This window comes from Cygnus olor, chromosome 22 (genome assembly GCF_009769625.2).
Source record: "Cygnus olor isolate bCygOlo1 chromosome 22, bCygOlo1.pri.v2, whole genome shotgun sequence".
In the NCBI taxonomy this organism is placed as follows: domain Eukaryota; kingdom Metazoa; phylum Chordata; class Aves; order Anseriformes; family Anatidae; genus Cygnus; species Cygnus olor.
In genome coordinates this window covers 6705567-6725665 of record NC_049190.1, presented here as the reverse complement: position 1 = coordinate 6725665, position 20099 = coordinate 6705567, and the positions used below count along the sequence as shown (strand labels likewise).

At 56.6% G+C, this 20099-nt stretch overlaps 1 protein-coding gene across 3 annotated transcripts in view; it reads right to left on the bottom strand.

The window, feature by feature from the left end:
- The window catches only part of ETS1 (ETS proto-oncogene 1, transcription factor), a 77415-nt gene that overhangs the window by 42617 nt on the left and 14699 nt on the right, over positions 1 to 20099 (bottom strand). Inside the window, exon 1 of one of the 3 annotated variants that reach the window (XM_040534180.1) lies at positions 5429 to 5713. The exons of the other annotated variants lie outside the window; for them this stretch is intronic. Coding sequence (XP_040390114.1) covers positions 5429 to 5510 — 82 coding nt within the window. The 5' untranslated portion in view covers positions 5511 to 5713. Of the gene's footprint in view, positions 1 to 5428; positions 5714 to 20099 lie in introns of those variants that run through there. 3 annotated transcript variants of the gene reach the window in all.

Below are 20099 nucleotides of genomic sequence, written 5' to 3'. Positions count from 1 at the left end.
CACGAACGGTCAGCCCCTGCCCCCAGGGGAATCTGCATCTTCAAGCAAAGCCGATCGTCCCTCCCGGCTTCGATCGTCCCTCCCGGCTTCGCTTCAGTTGGGGCCCTGGCACCGCCCTACCAAGCTCGGGTGTTCCCCCGAGCAAAATGCATAAGCCTGTAGGATGCCAGCAGCTCGATCCTTTCAGTTCATCCCGGGGACAGCAGGGCCACTTGCTCTCCTAAATCTCTCCTAAATAAGGTTTGCTCACCTTCGGGCAGCTCACGTGCCCACGCAAGTACCAGCTGACGGCGCGGAGAGGAAAAGGTTCTCTTTAATCGTCTGGGACAAATGCACGTGGATTTGTTCCTTTCTTCCCCCGAATCCCGCCTGAAGTACTACAACTGAAGGCCGTCACTCAGTGCGACAGCCCTGCATGCTTACACCCCTACACCAGAGTCAGACGAGTCTGCTCTGACTCACACCTACCTCTTCCCTGAGAGGTAGCACCTGAGAAGCATCTGAGTGCCCGAGACACGTCTGCTCTCACCACAACAGCACAGGAGGAGGACACGAAGCCGCCTTCCATTTCGCCTCCAGCATCAGGCTGTCACCTCCAGGCCTAACTGCAGCAACCCCTTCGGGATTTGGGGCAGCGGGACGGCAGACAGCTTGCTCCTCGGCTCCCTTTGGAGAGCTCGCTCCCGCACGGGACTGTGTTATCCCTTCTTTTTATAAGGCTTATCAAAGCATAGCACGCCGTAATTACACGGCAGATTAGAGGCCACTTCGTGTAACTACACTGTAATTGCACAGTTGTTACGCGCTTTGGGGAGTACACGATGAAAAAGAGGAAGGAGTGGGGCTTTGCTCCTCTTTCTTGCAAACATCCCTGCTCCCTGTACCGAAGCTACGAGCGCCGCAGTCGGGGACGCACTGCAGGCCGTGGATCCCTGAAGGACGAAGGGTGAAGGAAGGGTGCACAGGGCATCATCAGCTGCCCCCTTTCCAGCTCTTTTCACAGCTTTGTTCCTTAAGTAGACGCAAGTTGACGCTAAAAAGGCTGGCGAAAGACAGATGCAGACAGTCTCCTCCCTCCTGGGAAACTGTTCCCCCATCCTAGCTGGATACCACAGTGATGGGCATTTTGTAAGTGCATAGGAAGATAATTGCTCTTTTTCAGCTCAAGTTCTCACCTCCTCCACCGGCAATCAGCATCGAAAATGCCACAGGAGCCAGAGGCCCTCAGTTTATTAGAGTCTCCCTCTTGCCAGCTGAGGATTCATGCCCACACTGAACAATCCACAGCCAAAGAGGAGCTCTCACCTTTGCTGTCAATGCAGACGCAAAAACATTCAGAAAGACGCCGGATAAAATTCTGTGCCGCCCTGAAATCTCTTCACCCTTCAGCGTTTCCTTTCCCCGGGCTTTGCTGGGTTTCCAGGCAAACCCTGGTGCAGTTTGCGTGCACGCAGCCCGTCCCAGTGAGCGCTGGCAAACGCTTCTCCAGCACCAGCACCGCAGAGGAGAGGTCAGGGAAGAACTTGAAGCAGAGAGAGAGGCAACTGCTGGTTGGTTTTTTTTTCGGTGCTGGGTTTCACCCTGCACGCAAGACTGTGGCCGTGCAAGCCACCAGGACCAGGGAACAGGGAAACTGAGTCAGGCAGAGATAGGAATAGTCCCTTGGACGGGTGGCTGCTGACCCTGTTCTGTGCGCACACGGACTGGGGAGCAGAGGTGTGTTTGGGGACGTGGGTTCTCCAGGCCGCCATCCTAAGACGTGTAATGAAGACGCATTCGGGCGTGTAAAGCACTTGGCCAGTTCCCTGCAGCAAGGCGCAGCGCAGGGGGGCAGCCGCTTGACAGAACATTTGCATTAAATACCAACTCCCTCTTTTGTGTACGCTAAAAGTGAAAGCAAAGGCCAAGAAGAAGAGATTGACCCGGCTACGGGAGGCTGTGTGATGCAGCAGGTCCTCCACCCAAATACACGCTGCGCGGAGCCTGTCCACTTCCCTGCACCCTGCAGCAGCAGGAATCTTGCTTCAGCCCTGAACTGACCACGTCCCAAACCCCAAAGAGAGGGAAGGGCTCCCGCCAGATAAAAACACACCCCTGGGATGCCACCCACACACAGGCGAACGGAAACAACGCGCCTGCGTCCCGGCTGTCCTCGGGGTCCGCATGGGAAGCGCCGGGAGGGACGGACGGGGTGTCCTGCCGCCTCCCGGAGCCGGGATTTGGAGGCAGACTGAGTCCTGGTTTCACGCCAGGCAGGAGCAGGCCCAGCACCGAGCCGCACCTACAGGGGAAGGAAGCGAGAGGGGAGCGGATGCAGGAGGACAGAGCCCAGCATCTCTGCCTGCCATTGCAGCCCTCCTGCAGTACCTTGTGGGAAGCCCCGGGGCAGCAAGTCAGCAGCCTCATTAGCAAGAAACGCAGTTCTCTCTCAGCACTTGGGAGTCCCAATTACACTCTGCCAGCTTCCAGCGAGGGCTGCGGAGCTGCTTTTAACTCTGACCGCAGAGAACAACCAGAGCTCTGCAGAAGTGGAGGAAACAAATTGATCTGCAGCAGGCAGCATTTACCAGTTGCAATGTTAAGTTCCCATCAGGGTCGATTTTTACCTGGTTTGGGTTCTGACTTCAGACGATGAACTTTCAACTGTGATTAAAAAAAAAAAAGAAGAAAAAAAAAGAAGGCTGTAAACTAAATCCCACCATCCCACTGGTGGATCAGCCACATATTTGCAATCAAAACCGTGTTAGCATACGGTCCATCGTACCATTACGACGAAAACCCCCACACACACAGCCTGCACATTAAAGCAGGAGCCCACCACCGTGGTGTTTGGGTTCCTGACCTACTCATCTCCCTCACACATTCTTGCTGGCAGCAGCAGGGGAACTTGGCTTTGGGAGCTTTGTACAACTTCACATCCCCTTTAGGTTATTTTTAAACCCTTTGGACACGCTGCAAAGCTCGCTCCTACACGCAGGGGCTGCCTGCACGTGTGCTTGGAGCGGGCTTTCATTTCAAGGCAAGGAGGGGACGTTGCAGTGCAGCCAACGCATCTCTGCAGTTTTACAGGGCATCGAGCACCTGGCACATGAAACATCTCGCACAATTGAAAACCTCTGCCTGGAACGATTCTCCCTGCCTAGCATTAACCCTGTGGATGCTGTGGAGCAGATTTGCTGCCTTGCTGGCACGTAAAGGAACGAGGGGCCAGACTCATTTTGAGGCCGATGCCCATTTCAAAAGGAGGACAAGGGGCACATTTGGTGGCAGATTCCTCAAAGAGACCAAGGGCTGGGCGAGCAAGACCTCAGCATCAGCAGCACTGCCAAACAGACAGGAGTAGAGAAAACTTGACATCTCCTATCTAGGGCATCGATGGATGCCTGAAACAGAAGCTCCCCGCATCCATGCTCCCTCTCTCAGCATCAATCCGACCGTGCAAGAAAGCTGCAGCATTCTCTGAAAAGTTACAGGGGAAATGAGGTTAAGCCAGCTAATTGACAACACTGACCTTTCTGGCTCAGTGTTAGCACAGCCACCAAAACAGAAGCAACTGCAGCTGAAGTCGATAGGGAGTCAGCTCTTTTTTACCTTTTTGGTTTTTGTTTTTCAGCGCTCTTCCTGCCAAAGTTTAAACTTTGGGTCAACGCTAAAAATTGCTTGCTGACATAAGCTGCAAAAGAGCTTTCACAGAAGAAAATGAACTTAAGGCAGCACAAAACGCTGCGTCCTCACTTGAGGGAAAAGGCAATTACCTTGATCCCATGCTCCAACACCTAAACAACAAAGACGCCTCAGTAACACGCTGTCACCCACGCCAGGAGATGTTTGAATTTCAACAGATATTTGGTCTGAATTGAACGACAAACAAACCCCACATCCTCCCGGCCCTGCCCCGATGAACCAGGTGTTCTTCCTCTCCCGTTTTCTTCCTCTGCGAGAAGCCTGCAGTCACGGCCTGGAGCACGGGAGTGAGTCTCCAGTAAACATTCTTTTAACCCAAGCTTTAGGAAACAGACACAGTCAGGCCCTCAGCTGCACCAGAGCCTCTCGCTTAACCTGCAAAGGTGCTTTGGAAAATCATCCTCAGCATCCCCGCTGCACTTTGAAGCCTGGCCCTTCGGAGCCCACACCTGAAAGCCAGGCTCAGCCTGCTCAGGGGCACAGAGCACTGCAACAGCCGCGACCGGCGGCCGGGTCCGCTGCGCGCTACTGTCGTGCGATGGGTCACGCACAAGATGCTGTCCCCACATCAGACCCCGTGCAGCCCGTCGGTGTGGATCCCACAGACGTGTGCTGACTTACTGGGGCTCTCTGCGGCCAAGCTGATCCCACACAAGGCTCTATTTTAAGCCTGAGCGCTAACCACTGCGCGGCCGCGGCCCCCCGCGCTCCAGCAGCCAGCTGTCACTCCACGTCCCCCCGGCAGCCCAAAATCACATCGCCCGGTGGGACGTGACCCCCTTGCCGGATTTCCTAGAAACTCGCTAACTGCCAAAGACACGCACAGCTCTGTTTTCATTTCCTTCAGCCCTGTGCAAAACCCAGCAGCCTCCCCTCGAGCACTGCGGGAGCTGTGGCAGGGAGGGGGGAAGCAGTGGGACCGCGTCTTGTCCCCAAGGCCAAGTTCCGTCCCTGCAGGCTCCCAGCACCGTCCCCTGCCCCGGGAGCGAGGCAGAAGCCACCGCTGAGTGCCTGGGGTCAGCCGGCACCAGGATGTGCCCAAGAGCCCTTATTACGGTAAAAACTCAGCTACCAGCATTAACCACAGCCAGCAGCAGCTAAACTTATCGCTAGGACGACAACAACAACAAAAAAAAACACGCCTCGTCGCAGTCACACGCTGCTATCATCCCCGAGAGCTCCAGCACCCTTCCTCCACCCAGTTCTTCAGAAAGGGGGGGGGGGGGGGGAAAATGTATTTAAAAAAATGAGAGCCGCGGGCTCTCCGGATTTAAACGCGGGGCATCCTCAGCACCGCCCGAGCTGCGCTCGGGGAGTTTGCAGCGGGGGCCGGGGGTCCCCGCGCCCCCCTCCTTGGGGACACTCCGGGGGGGCTCCTAAAAGCCCGGCGGGGCTCGTCCCCCCCCCCCCCGGGGGGGCTCGTCCCGTCCCCGCTCGGGGTCCAGAGGCGTGAGCCAGGGCGGCTGGGGTGCGGCGCTTCTTCTTTGGGAGGAGGGAGGGAAGTCTTGAAAGCGCTCCGAAAGCAACTTCGCCTTCCCCCAGCGGTGCCGCCGGGCAGCGCCGCTCCCCTGCAGCTCGCGGGTCCCCTTCGCAAGGACCCCCCCGCTCGCCCACCCCCCCCAAAAAAAAAAAAAAACACCAAACCCGCAGATATCCATCCCCCCCCCCCCGGCCGCCCCCGGGAGCCGAAGCGGGGAGGCGAGAAGGGATTCCCGCAGCCCCCCGGGGGAAGGAGGGCGCTTACCGGCGGACGGGAAGAGCTCGATGTCCACCTTCTCCGTCTTGATGATGGTCAGGGTGGGCTTCAGGTCCACCGCCGCCTTCATGGCTGGGGCCGGGGCTGGGACCGGGACCGGGAGCGGGAGCGGGGGGCGGCTGCTGCGCCCCGCCGTGCGCGGAGCGGGGCGCCCGGGCGCCTGCTTCCTCCTCCTCCCTCCTCCTCGCCCTCCTCCTCCTCCTCTTCCTCCTCCTTCCCCTTGCGCCTTCGCTCCCCTCTCTCCCCTCTCCTCCGCTCCGCTCCTCGCCGCTCGGCTCCGCTCCGCCTCGCCCCCCCGCCGCCGCCACCGCCGCCGCCCCGGCCCGGGCTGAGCCGCCGAGGGGAGGGCGCTGGGGGCCGGCCCCGAGCGGTGACAGCGGCGGGGAGGGACCCGCCCGGCCCTCCCCTGCCCTCCCCTCCCCTGCCCTGCCCTGCCCTGCCCTGCCCTGCCCTGCCTTGCCTCTGCCCCTTGTCCTGCCCCGGCTCCCGCCCCGGAGGCGGCCCCGGCTCGGTGGGGAGCGGAGCGGGGGCGGGGGGGGGGGGGGGGCGAGAAGCGGGGCTGCGGCCACCCCCCGAGTCCCCACAGCCCCACCAGGAACGAGGGCTCGGGTGGCGATCCCTGCCCCTGGCCCCTCCGTGGGTGCTGCCCCGCTTCTGGGTGCTGCCCCCCCCCGTGGGTGCTGCCCCCCCCCGTGGGTGCTGCCCCCCTCCGTGGGTGCTGCCGGCGGGCGCGCCCCGGGCTGGGGGGGTGCGGGGGGGGGGGGGGGGTTTCAGGGCGCACACGGTGCCGGGGGAGGCACAGCAAAGTTTGGGAAGCGAGCGGGGAGAGAAAGGCTCTTAGAGATGCGCGATGGATATCGTGCCGGCGGGCCGGGAGCTTAACAGAAGAATATCGGTTTTCACACAAAACCATGTTTTTATTATATTTAGGTAGCAAAAACTGCAGACCACAAACGGCAGCGCAGAAAGGAGATTATGACTCACAGACGGCAATTTACCGGTACAAGTGTAAAAAAAAAAAAAAAAATGACATTAGCAACCAGCGTTTGTGGTTCTCTCGCTCAGAAAGTCTCGGCAGCCCCTGAGACGCTGGCAGGGACCAGCTCTGATCAAAGCTGGCCCCGGGGGAACGTCCCGGCCGTAACGGGGCGATCGGGGCCCAGCGCGTCAGCGGCCGGGCTTCGGGGCCGCCTGCAGCCCCCCAGCAGGAGCCAGGGTCCCACTTGCAAGTACAACAGAAACCTTCAAACATCAAGATCGGCTGCGGATGCAAATGTTACAGCTCAGAATTATTTCTAGCTGCTTCAGGGCTGCCTTTCTCATTCGCCTGAGGCGTATTTATAGAAGAAAAGCCGGTGTAACTAAAGGAAGCCGTGAGGCGCGGGGCCAGAAAGCGAGAGCCCGATGCAAGCCGCCGCTTTTACCTACGCAGATCGCTCAGGATGCTCCAACGCTGGCAAAGGCAGGGGGGCAGCTAGCTCCAGGTGCCTCACCTGCTGACGAGCTCTTGTATTTCCAATTTTACAAGCAACTCCGTTTCCCATTCACCATCCACTTGCAAGTTCAGTTCCCCATTCTTACCGAAAACCAGCGGCGGCAGGGTAGGACCAGTGATTCACCGTGTGACCAGCACCCAACCGCTCCCCACGGATCCCTGCGTGCTTTGGGGAACCTCTGAGCTGTGCTCGGTGCAGCAGGCAGGGCACGAGGCTGAGCATCCCTGTTTGGAACCCACCACAGGAATCCGCGAGTGCAAAGAGGATGGCTGCAAGAGTAAAGCGTGGTCCCCACTGCCTCTCCCCATGTAGGATAACGGGCTTGCACCCGTCCTGTGTTTGGTTTTTCCCCCTCTACCCCACAGGAGATGGACAGCAGTGACTGAAGGAAGAGACTGCAGAGAGGAGGCTGAGCAGTTTCTAGCTCAAAACCAGAAGGGGATTCAGAAGCAGCAGCTGCCTCTCTGTAGCAGCCCTTCCAGAGCAGCTTGGGAAGAGAAACCCGAGGCAGCGATCGCAGCCTGACGGCCCTTCCTTTCCCTTCCTTTCCCTTCCTTTCCCTTCCTTTCCCTTCCTTTCCCTTCCTTTCCCTTCCCTCCCCTTCCCACACTCTGCTCGGAGCGCTGCGAGCGCCAGGTCCCCGCTCAGGCTGCGGTGCGCGGCGGGGAGCGGGGCCGGGCTGGGAGGGCGCGGGGGGCCCAGTTACGCAGCTGGCTGCGGCGGCGAAGCCATCAGAAAGCACCTGCGGTCCCAGCCGTATTGAAATGAGCCGACTGCTCCCCCGGCTCGGTGGTGCTCGGTGATCCTCGCCGCTCAGAGCGAGCGCGGCCTCCTGCAGCAAACCACAGTCCCCAGACACACGCGGAAGGCGAGGCACGCAGCGAGGCCGTGGTGTCGCGCCCGAGCTGACGGGGACGAGCTGCTGACACGGTGCGGGAGAAGGCTCCCCCCAGCAGAGACGGCCCCCGCATGGAGCAGAGGAGCCGCCGATTATAAAAGTTAAAAATTAAGGTTAAAAAAAGAGTAAAAATCGGCACCAGGGGCATCAGCTGCCTCTCCGGTGCCTGCGCTTCAGCCCTGCTCCCGTGGGCTGATGCGTTTGGCTCGGCCTCGCCTCTGAGCGTTACAGTCCTCAGGACTGGCTCAAGTCCAATGCACCTGTAATGAGGCTCCTTCTCTTCTGGGCCAGTACAAAGGCTCTAATAAAGACCTTTCTTGCAGCTTGTGTGTTTTTTATTAGAGAAGATACACACGCTCCTGGCATGCCGGCTCAGCGCTGATCCCGCAAAGCTGATGACACGACGCCACAGCTTGGTGCAGCATGGCTGCGGCGAGGCTTTGAGCTCCTCCGCCTCACCCCCACCCCTGCTCCCCAAATTTCTGCTTTGTTCTGCTCGTGCGATGCACAGCCCCCCCCTCCCTGCAGGACCAGGAGAAGCGCTTCCAGAAGCACCCCTGGGGCAAAAGAAGTCAAAGTGGAGGAGAGGAGAGGGAAAAGAACGGAGAGGCTGCGGACAGAAATTTCCTCCCAGGGCAGCTGAGTCTCTCCTTCGAACTCAGCTCCGTCCTAGCGGCTGCCTTAATTTGTGTTCACTTCAGAGCCTGCAACATGAAAGCCCTGGCTCTGAACTCCAGCTGAGCCGCTCAATGGCTCAGTGTTCGCAGAAGGCATGGAAGGAATCCATTGATTAGTTTCTTCAGCTGGGATGTGACCATTTGGAGTCCAAGACCTGCCAAACATGACTTCGCCTCAGCAACTGGTTCCTATTTGCTGCTTACAGGCTTCAGAAAAATCTTTCCCCTTCAACATCCAAGTCTCACCCTCCCTTTCCATTCTGCCGTTATTCACCGTTAATGTCTGTTTGTGCTCTCTCCTGTCGAGGGAGGGTGCTGGGTTGCGGACAACAGCCCTCCTGCCATTAATATAGCCAAAAGATCTTGCCGTTGATCGGAGATAACCATCTGCCCTCCCTCCACAATGCAGTCTTATTGTTTTTCAACAGTTTGGAACAAAGAAAGGCCAGGCAATAATGCCACATTGTTCCCAGGGACGCTGACTAACCTTGGCCTAAAAGAATAATAATAATTATTCATTTAGCACCGAGGAAAGGTATTACAGAGCCTTTGCCGCGATGTCCGAGGGCTCAGGGCGGGCAGGACTGCCCTCCCACCACCTCTCTCCAACCTGGGGCTGGCCCTTTCCATTTGGCAGGGCCAAGTTCCCTCCTGCCACGGCCCTTCTGCAAACTGGCAGCTGCTGGCCCTCCTCCAGACGTGGCGCGGCTGTGACGGCTCCTGGGATTCACCCGCCCGGCTGCTGGCCGAGCGAAGACGGCGCTTTCCTAGCACCGAAGCGCGGCCGCCTTTGGGGCGAAATGCAAGGGCTACGTAACAACGCGGAGCAACACCGCCCAGCTGTTATGGACAGGAAATGAAGAACACCATAGCCAATTAAAACTGCAGGGGGATATTTATGGCGGAATGTAATTAGCCAAATTGGAGCCTTCCCCAAAACTGCCATGGGATTTTTAATGACTGCAAGCGGTCAGGGCCTCGGTTTGATGTTTTGTCAAGTAAACAATATCCAGAGGGCAGGAGGCAAAAATCAGGAGCAAAGGGGAAGGAAAAAAATAACACAAGAGTGTCCTGCAATCCCAGGGAGAAGCAGAGACATGAAAGGACTTATCGCAAGGGGGTCATTGTTGGAAAGAGCAGCAGCCACCACTCCAAGAAAGGAAGGAGCAGGGAGGTGGCTCTGGGTGTGGAGGTGGCCCGCTGCAATGAGAGGAAAGAGCAAGCAGCTGCCATGACCATTCCCCGGGGAGATACCTTTCCTGGAATTTAAAATTATATGAGAAATTCTTTCAAGCGCCGCAAGAGCTGGGAAGCGTCTGAGGGAGTTGTTTTACGCTGGTAAAGGGAGGCTGGGTTAGCAGTCCTGGTGGCTGCAGCCTCCCCTCGGTGGCTCAGCGGCTGCCATGGAAGCAGAGCCCGTCGGCCGGCACGCGCCGCCGGTGCCCCCGCGCTCCCCGCGGGGAAGGCAGGCAGCTCTCGCGTCCAGCGTTGGTGGCCAGGAGATGGTGGCCATCACGAGAGCGCTGGCTGCTGCGCGACCCAGACGGCTGCAGCCTCTGGGGTCCCCCGGCCGCCCTGTGCCCGGAGCCACGGCGGGTCCCCGTCCCCCGCAGCGCCTGCACTAAAAGCCAGTTTGTGTTCGCGCTGCGGAGACGCAGACTTCAGCCCCGAGCAGCCCAGACAGCGCTGCCACAATAACGTCCCCTGATTGCCCTCCGGGCGCGAGCAGAGGAAGCCGCCTCCGAGCCTCCGCGACTCCTGCTCTCATTAGCTTCCCAGCGGAGATGGCTCACAAAAGCATCTTTGTGGCCAGCTCGGCGTCAGGAGCCCAGCTCACAGAGCCCCGTGCGGCTGCCACGGAGCCCCAGCCCCGGCCGGCACGCCGTGGGTACCTCAATCAGCACTCCCGCAGGCGGCCTAAGCATCTTTGAGTGTCTCCTGCTATTGGTTTCCCAGCGATCCCACGCTGCTTCTTAACCTGATTAGCTAATCTGGGCTGGAGCGATGTAATTCTGCCTCAAATTTCGTTGGCGGGGGGTGCTGTCACTCACTTGTTACCCCGCTGGAAGAACTGGCTGGCTGGAAAATCCTCGTAAGCTGTTCTCCGGCGCTGTTTGTTCTCCTACATTTCCCGTCCTCGAGTAACAGCACCGAGGTTTTGGTAAACATAACCTGAGGATTTTTGCTGTTTAACTCGTGATGCTCACGATTGCCCTGAGCACGCACAGCCCATACACATCAAACCTCATTTGTAGGGCCTCCCGTCTTTGGTCAGATCTCCCGGGCAGCCTCCTCCGCAACAGAAACAGATGCAGTCAGATCAGACTCAGGCAGCACATCTCTGTTCGCAGCTTCACCCATGGCATTCGCTGATCTCTGGCAACAGAGGCTGCTGAACTGACTCCTGCTGGTCTCTGAACCCACCTCCCTCGGAAAGAGGTGAGGGATCACAAAGGAGAGGCAGTGGGATCATCGCTAATACCCCCATAAAGCAGATCTCCTGCACAGCTAAACACCAGTCACTAACATTCCTCTGCTCCTTCAATCTTTCAGAAGCAACAGCAGCCAGAAAAGCTTCAGAACATGAAGCTGCAGGAAATATTAAGCAACATTTTATTTCTATCAAGGTGCCAGGAGCCACACAAGCACCTTCCCAGGAAGGTCGGTCCGGTGCCAACCTCTAGGATAGGAACCGAGAGCCTGAGGAAGGGCAGGCACGAGGACAAGGCGCCTGCACGCAGCCAGTTGGCGGTGGGAGGATCAAACCCTGGCGTGCGATGACCCTCGGGTTAACTCTGTGGCCAGGACAGAGAGGCTCGAGACATGGAAGTTTAATTCCTGGTCGATATTTCCACATGACCTCTTACAAACCTTTGTGCCTCCATCCCTCTGCTTTAATGGAAGGCTGCTTGCTCACTTCACAAAGGGTCGGGAGCATCGGCTCAGCGGTCCCGAAGGAAAAGCTCAGGGGATGGGGACAGCGATGGGGTCAAGCCACAGGGAGATTTGAGGGGGCAGCTCAGGACGGAGACGGTCCCTCCATCCCAACCGTCTCACCGTGACCACGGCAGTGCCTACAGCAAACCCACGGAGATGGGCCCGGTCGGCCCAGCACACCAGGGTCACATCCTGACCAGGCTTGTCGGGAGGGGGTGGCAGGACGGGGCCCCTCGGCACCCAAAACCGCCCGCCCAGGGCGCGCTGTGCCGGCGGGGCCATCCCCCTGCATGCCGCGGCGCTCCTCGGAGGAAGGATTCGCCCGCGTGTGTGTTTCAAAGAGAAAAACCCGCGCCCCGCGTCGGAAACCTCCTCGCTTCCAATTGTCTCCACTTGGCAGCCGGACCCGCTAGTGAATAAACGACAGAAACTATTCCGCTCTACACGTGTTTGGGTTTTTCGGGGTGGTTTTCTTGGACAGCGGTCCTGGCTCTCCAACAATACCCGTCTTGTTCGGCCCCGCGCTGCAGAGCAGGCTTGAATAGATCTGTCTAAAATTATAAGCGGGCAGCCCCTAGGCTCTGCGAGATCACAGGCCACATGCTGGGGCTGAACAAAGCCTCTGCTATTTCCTAACAATTAGCCCAGCTAAAAGGACATCTATCTCCTTCTATTAGAGCCACCACGTGCCTCCCAGTCAGTCCATTGTGCAGCTAATTAAATAACACGCCTCTCTCCCCATTAGGGTCTCCTGATTAGCTCGCCTCAGCCCTAAATCCTCGGTGGTGTAAATGGGCAAGAGACAGCTGGTCGGTAGGGGCCTGCGACTCCAAGCATCGTCACCCATTATACAGCTATCATCATCACCCGTTATTTCAGTTTTTTAATTATCTTCTGAAAGCTGTTGAATGGAGATCTAGAGATACAAGGGGTTCGGCACACAAACTGCTTTGCTTCCCTGTCCGCTTGCCCACCGCCTGCAGCCAAAGTTGTGCAAATAGCTGATTTTTTTTTTTTTTTTTTCGCTTTGCTGGTAGTCAGAGGGAAAAAAAGTAGACACAAATATTTTTTCTAAATATGTTCTGGGTTAACGCAAATCTTTTTTTTTTTTTTTTTACACGCTTTTCATTGGGCTAAAGTAGCAAAAAGAAAATAAGGAAAGTCATGTGTCATTCAATCTGAGCTCAAAGTTTTCATTTTTGCACTGTTCAAATGGGAAGAAATTTCAAAATGAAGAAGGTCAATTAAAAATAATCCATTAACAAGAAGACCCTTTGCACCCTGTTAGTTACTTCACCAAAGTTTCCGTGGAAGGGATAGGCCTCAGATGCATTTTCAGCAAGGAAGCCCAATTCATGTTTTAGCATCAAGAGTGAGATGCAACAAAACACGTGGCTCTGCGTTGTACCACGGCACCTGAAGTTTCCTCCTGGTCTGAAAATCAGTTCTGGCCAGGTGAGCCAAGTCATTCAGAGCTCATCAAACATCACGGGAGCTGCCTGAAGCATCCTGAGCGGTGCTGCTGGACGCCGGGGCCACCACCACCCGTCCCCTGTCCCTGGAGGGGCTCACCACCACAGCTCTTCTGCCGAGCCGACCTGCACCTGCTCCAGCCGAACGCGCCGAGCACCTTTTCTCTCCGTTGATCCTCCCCGACTCTTCAGGACGAGTTACTCCTGCACCACCCAGCCTCGCACGACAGCACAAAACTGCTAAATCACTCCAGATGTTCAACACCTCAACCCACCGCTTCCCACATGCTCCCCAGACCCGGAAGAAATACAGCATCCCTCTGCCAAGTCTACAGTCAGCAATAGCTGCAAATATTCCCTTTACCTCCTTTAAATCGTTATTTTCCACCCTTGGCTATTTAAATCATTATTTTCACACCGAGAGAGCATGGCTGGAGAACTGGAACGTGGGTCAGCAGACAAATGAGCTGATTTCCTGTGGACCTGCGGCTCCAGGACTGGAACAGCTGGACCCGCGCAACAGCCAGGGCTCTTTCCACCCAAGGAAAACAGAAAAGACCCCAGCCCTCGGCTCTGCTGGTGGGGAGGCAGTGGGAGGAAGGGCCCGGAGGAGGAGGCAGAGCTTGGTTTCCTTCTGATGGGAACGGGGGGAGCTGACGTGAAGCTCGCTCCTGGTTTCCCAGCCCACGAGCTGCCCTCGCCGCTCGCAGCCACGCTGGGCAGCAGCTGCTGCTGCAGCCTGGGTGGGAAAGTGCTGGGAAGCTTCGGAAACGCATCAGAGCTTGCCAGGAAACGTATTAATTAGTGTTTGTGTGCGTGTGCACGTCCATAGGGTGTTACTGTAGAAAGCACAAGGATCGGCTCATCGCTATCTAAACCGTATTTCCCCTGTGCTCAGGCAATGCAAACATTTTACATCGGATAATCAAATTTTACAAGGATTTATCAACAGGGCCGGGTAAATGGTCATTAAAAGGTGCTACACGACCTGGTTCAAGGCCTACGAGGGGCTAGTACAGGAGCGAAGCCCAAAACACAGCCCCAGCACGCCACTCAGCTCTCCGTCCACTTTCAAACCCAAGCAGCCAGGTCTGACTGCTCCACTCATCGGAAACGTACAAAAAAAGGGGAAGAAAAAAAAAAAAAAAAGATGCCTTGTGTTAACTGCCTGCCTCCCCTCACCCAGCTAGTGCCCTTTATCCCGAAGCTATGGGAATGGCTCCACAGGCCACTTGATTAATAAGAGCCCAGGGGGGAAAAATCGTTTATATAACCTCGTCTTCTCTAAACTTCCTAAGTGCTTCAGAAAGTGGCTGCCCTGGAAACCCAAACTGGAAACGAAAAATATTATCTCTTCCATTTATAAACATCTCCAGCGCTAATGAAGTGAGGAGCGGCAGCGGCGGGGAGGGGAGCGGCGGGATGCACTTGGCAGGCGTGGGAGAGCCCCGACAAACCCATTTCCATTTCGCCTCAGGTGGGTGCGGAGCACAAAGTGCCCCCGCCGCGGCCCGGTGCCGCCGCCGCTCGCTGCAGCCCCGCGAGGGCCCGGGAGGGACGTCGGAAGACGGATGGTAAAAAAAAAAAAGCATCTGCTACGCCGAACACGGAGCCAGACCGACAGACTCACTAGGTGCGAGCGTGGGGGAAAGGAAGACAGGGCGATATGCAGCAATGCGGGGACAGATTGGTGAAACCCGAAAACGTCGGTTCTCGTAGCTTGAAGCCGTGGCTCAGATGAGGCGGCCGCATCCCGGCGGCTGGGAAGGAGGGAGCGAGCATCGCTGCGCACGCCTCGTGGCACAGACCGGGCTCTTCCCGAGTGCCTGCGGGGCTGCTTGAACCGTTCTGGTCTGAATAAGCACCCCGAGCGATCCACAGTAAGCTCCTGGGTTCGACCACCCTCGGCCTCGCCGCCCCTCGGGCACACGGTTAAGTGTGAGAGCCGGGGGAAGCATTCTGCAGAGCACTCCAACGTATTTCCCCATTTTTGTTCCATGTTGGCATTTCCCACGGAGATTTGTTTTTGCATCGCCACAGCCAGCACCAGAAAACGCTGAGTTTTGCCTGGAAATGTTTGGATTTCGTTTCGACAAAACATTGATGATTTCTGCAGAACGATCCGTCGCTTTTGGCAGTAACAACAGAAAAAAAAAAAAAAAAAAAAGACAAAAAGCAGTATTTCATCTAGATAGGGACGGAGCTGACACCCAGCCTGGAACTTGGCACAAGGGGAAGGCGAAGCAGGCTACCGGCTTGCCTCGTTATCCTGTCACTTTGATTACTGTGAAGCGAGGGAAACTGCTCCTACTTTCACCTAGTAGCTGTTTGCCTGGATAGGAACACAACAAAGGGAGCATCTGGTCTCATAGGGTGAGGCAGTAACTGGATGCAGGGCAGGGGCAGGGAAGGTTTGAGCACCCCCGGAGCCGTCTCACAGCACACATGGGCACCCCGGGCTGGCAGCGCGGTGAAGAGCTGGTCCAGGGCAGGACCGAGATGCCAGCTTTATTTCCATCCCAGCCTTCCATAATTATTCGTGCCTCTCGAGCCTGCAAAACTGGGTTGAAATCTCCCAAGCGCAGGCTCCTCTGTGAGATGCCTGGAGCTGGCCAAATTAGAAATTTTCCATGAGCAGGCTCCCCTGGGGCATCTCCTCCTTTTTTCCTATTCTACCTCGATGCCGACATCGCTCCGGCCAAAACGAGTGCCCTCTGCCCGCCTTGAACTTTGCATGTGGAGAGTGAATCATGCAAACCAGGGGAGAAAGGCATTTGTGACTCCTGAAAAGTCATCGCTGATGAGTTGGGGAGAAGTAGCTTGGGCCATTGCTTCTTAAAATCACATCCCACTTTGGCGGAGCAATTTATTTTGCTCCGTCCCACCCGCTCTACGGGAAGCGCAAATATCTACAAGCGTTTCTGCCACGTAGTGCTGCTCACGCAGCATATGCCATGTCAGCGGCCTTGTTTCCCTTTCCAGGAAGGGAAGTCCTGCCATGAACTGTTGATCTTTACTGTATTGCTTTTCGGTGCACGCACCCGCTCCCCTTCAGCGAAATCAATGGCAGCGTTCCCACTGAGCGGCGTGAAGCCGGCCCGCTTTTCAGGCAGGCTGCAGCTGGCTTCGGGGTTTCAAGACCGGTTCCTGGCCTTGAACCCCTGAGCTGCCCTTGGAGCACGGCAGGGGAAAGAAAACCACCGAGGGGGAGCCCTGCCTCCAAGAGGGGAGGGGACCGGAGGTCTCCAAACGCAGCTCTCGAAGGACGGACCAGCACCGACTCACGCCAGCTGGGAATCTCCTCGTGCCAGGAAGAAGCCCACGTACAAATCCCACCCCAGGCTTCACCCCAAGCCTTTCCCACACCTAACACGAGCCACTTGGAGGCTGGTGAGCCTCCCCCTGCGGCTCCTCCACGGCCGCTCTGCTCGCTGGCAGAGAAACCATCCTCCCGACGCGCTCAGCCTCGACGGCCCTGCCTGCCACAGGCAGCGTCCCCTCCCTGAGCCAGCTGCAGGAGAGAAGCGGTGTTTAATCCATTGTGAAACAGCCAACAATTGACCCGCTGCAGGTTTTTTCACAGCCTATTGATACAAATCCCCACCGGGGAAGGCCCATCCGGTGGGCTGCGTAAACTTCAGCACGTGTTCCAGCGGCTATACATAGCTTCGAGGGGACAGCCCCGCCAGTGCCTGGGTGTCACTTCAGATGTCTGTTCTGGTTTTTTTCCCAGTATTGAGCACTCGTACAACACCATTCTCCGGAGACTTCCAGCCACTTGCCTGACCTCAGTGAATTAAGCATCGCAATAAAATGTGCAATGAATTAATCATCTGTATCTCCGACGTGAGAAACTGCTCACAGGCAGGCGTCTGAATGACTTAGGCATCTAACTCCAAGAGAAATCAGCGTGGTTTAAATGCCTAAAGACTTTCTGTTAAGTCACGTAGCCAAGGTCTTCCAAACTCCAGCTTTTAGACTCGGTCAGATCTCCTAAATCCACTTTTCTTTTCCCTAAGAACCCTTCCTCCAGAAGATCACCGTTGGGGAAGAGCCACCAGGACTGGGAGCTCGCGTGAATGAAGCCGCCCCACAGGCTGGGAAGGGAAGAGGATGCTGCTTTATACAGACCGGGGGCCCCGCGGTGCTTTTGGTCAAACAGATCATGGCTGCAAAGCAGGAACGAAGAGGGGAGATGCTACAAGAGCAGCAAAAGAGCACTGACCCCGCGCAGCCCCCAGGAGCTCCAGGCAAGGTAAGGAACTTCACGTGCACAAAGCAGGGGCTTTGCACAAACCCAAAGGTCTAGGAAACAGGGCACGGAAAGCACACTACATTTGAGAAATCTCAGACCTGGCTCTGCTCTGAAAAGGAGGAATCACATCACCCACAGCTGACCACACGGGCAGCTCAACCTTATTTCTATTCAATTTTAGCAAGGGAGCAGAGAGATGCCATCCCTCAGAGAGCTTTCAGGGAACATCGGTCCTAACCCTGCCCTTACAACCGCATGGATCTGAGCAGGGCATTTCTCCTTCCTGCTCTCCATCTATCCAGCCTTTGAGCTGCGTGTGGCACAGGACAGCCCCGTCCTGGAGGTGTCTGTGTGTTAGAAATAATAAAAAAAAGACAGACAGACCGTCCTAAGACAACTCACCCCCGCCGCAAACGTCTGACAGCATGGTTTCTCAGGCTGAAGTGATGCAAATAGCTCAGATAAGGCTCAGATAAAGTATCTGAGCTCTCGAGGGCTTATCTGAGCTGAACACCGACTCCAAAAATTCTGAAATTTGCCCTGTGGGACTATCTCCATACAGCCTGATTTCCATCCGAAGCTCCGACCTCCAGAGGCTGCAGTAACAGCTCCTGTTCAAATGCATTCTTGAGATAGCGGGGCGGGACCCGCAGGTCTGCAGCGCTGCCCGGTCGCGCGCTATCGGGGGCTTTGCCTTCTGGTGGGAACGCTGCAAGGGCCTGGTGGACGGCTCAAGGAACCGGTGACGGCACCTTTCACCGCCAGCGCTTACTGAAACAGATGAGGCAAAGCCTCCTGCAGCGGTGTCATTGGGAAGAACGCTTTCCCCCGGCTACAAAGTGCTCCGTGGTGGGTTTTCCTCTCGGCTCTGCTCCCTCCCGGTGATTGCCAGCAGACGCTTGCAGGGCGAGCGCAGCCTCAGGGTGCCGAAGCGCAGCACCACGCGCCCCACCACGGGCTGCGTCAGCACGGGCATCGTGCTGAGCCCACGGGGCTCCCCTGAAATCTCAGCCTGGCAGGATGAGAAGGGCGTCAGCAATCACAGCAAGGAGCGCTGATGAAACAGACCCGGGCCTGTGGTAACAGACAATCTCTAATACCCACTTACAGTGATAAACATTCACGCTCAGAGATCCAGCCCTTCTGAAACCCAGATAGCTGCAGCAGTCGTAAGATGCGTGAGACCTGGTCGCGGGTATCCATTTATAGCACGCAACTCGCACTGTGAACGGAGCCAGGGGAAGCCCAACACCAGGCTTAGAGAGAGAAAATCGAGCTCTCTTTGTAAAGTAGCTACAAAGGGCCAATTAGCTCGCTCACACCTGGACTACAGCTCTTCTTCGGCCTGCAGGAGCGTCAAGGGTCCCCCATCCCACAGGCAGATCCCATATGCTGTGTGCTCTGCAAACACAGGCGTAAAAGAAAGCAGGAAGGATTCCTTCCCCAAGGGTTGCAACCAAGCAATCAGTAATCTCGTAATTTATACACCTAATGCCATCCTAATAATGGTGGAAAGCTTTCTGAGAACTGTTCAAGGGTCTGCAGACTTTACCCCCAAATCTTGCTGACCCAAGCAGAGAAAGCTTTCCTTTCTGTAGATGTCTGCAGCAGTCAGGCAGAGTTCTCAGGCAAGAATAGCTATGAAATTCTATAGGACGACTCATAAACCACAGAAAAAAAGGTTTAATTTCCTACTAAAAATTCCCAACGACTCATTCCCAAGGGGCTGGCATGCCAAAGGGCCGCTGCAGAGCGCTGGCTCCCCTTCCGCAGCAGCTCTTCGCTCTGGCTTCAGAACCAGGGAGCAGGGAAGGAACGCGTGGGCAGGCTGCGAGCTCTCCGCAGCTCCCCGGCGCTCAGCTGTGTTGGCAGCACCAGGGTTAACCGCGGCGGCGCCCTGTAATGCAATGATTTCTGGTTTATTTCAGCAAGGGAAGTGTGTCCCGGCCTGATTAGCCCAATGGTTTCCTCTTTTCCCATAACCTCCAGACCCCCATGGCCTAAGTGTTTACTTTCTGAAATAAAAAATCTGCTAGTGTTTTTCTTTTTTCGGGGCATGTGTATTTTGGGAGGATTCGGGGGGAGGAAAGCGGAGGGGGGAGCTGAATGGGATGGGAGGCTCGCATACGCCTCCCTTCTCTCTCCCACCCCTCACCCCCAGCTCCCTTCCAGCTGCAACCTCTGAGCTGAGACTTCTGGCTTCGATGTGAGAGAGGGAGAGAGAAATGTATTAATGAGAGAGTTCAGCCTCTTGCTTCAGCAGCTATAAACACAGTGAACATCTGGAGGGAGAGAGAGGTGCTTCACGCTGCCAGGAGCTGAAAGAAACAGGCTGTTTTCAGGGTCCCAGCCCCCCGTGCTCTCCACGTCCCCCTCCGCCTGCCCTGCACATACCCAGCATCACCCAGCCAGCCCTGTCCATCCGGAGAGAAAACAGGAGCTGGTCTCACTCCTGCTGCCCTCCCTGCTCCAACCAGCACAGCAAAGCCCTCCAAGGGCACTGCCGCGGGAAGGGCTGGCCACGTGCATCCCCAGCTCCCTGGAGAGGGTGCTCTGCTGCCCAGTATCTCCTGAAGCAAACGCTCCCGGGTCTCAGCACACTTGTGTAGGCAAAGGGGGTTGGGAAAGCTCAAAGAAGCATCTGCGCTTTGCGTGGTCGTCCTGAAGCAAGTGTTTGGGGGCACAGGATGGAGACAAGTATATCCAGAGGGAGATTCACTCCATCCCTACAGAGGGGTCCATGCTCCTCCAAGAGCAATGCCAAACGAGGCATCTGCAGCCACCCTCAAGGCACTAAGGACCAGCCTGTGGCTTAGTCCCTTCTGCATCGAGTTACTCCTTCCCCACAGCACACCGAAGCTGCCAGTGCTGCTGCTCATTCTCGTGACGTTCCTGGTGCGGTGCACTACCAGCGCCTTGCGCCT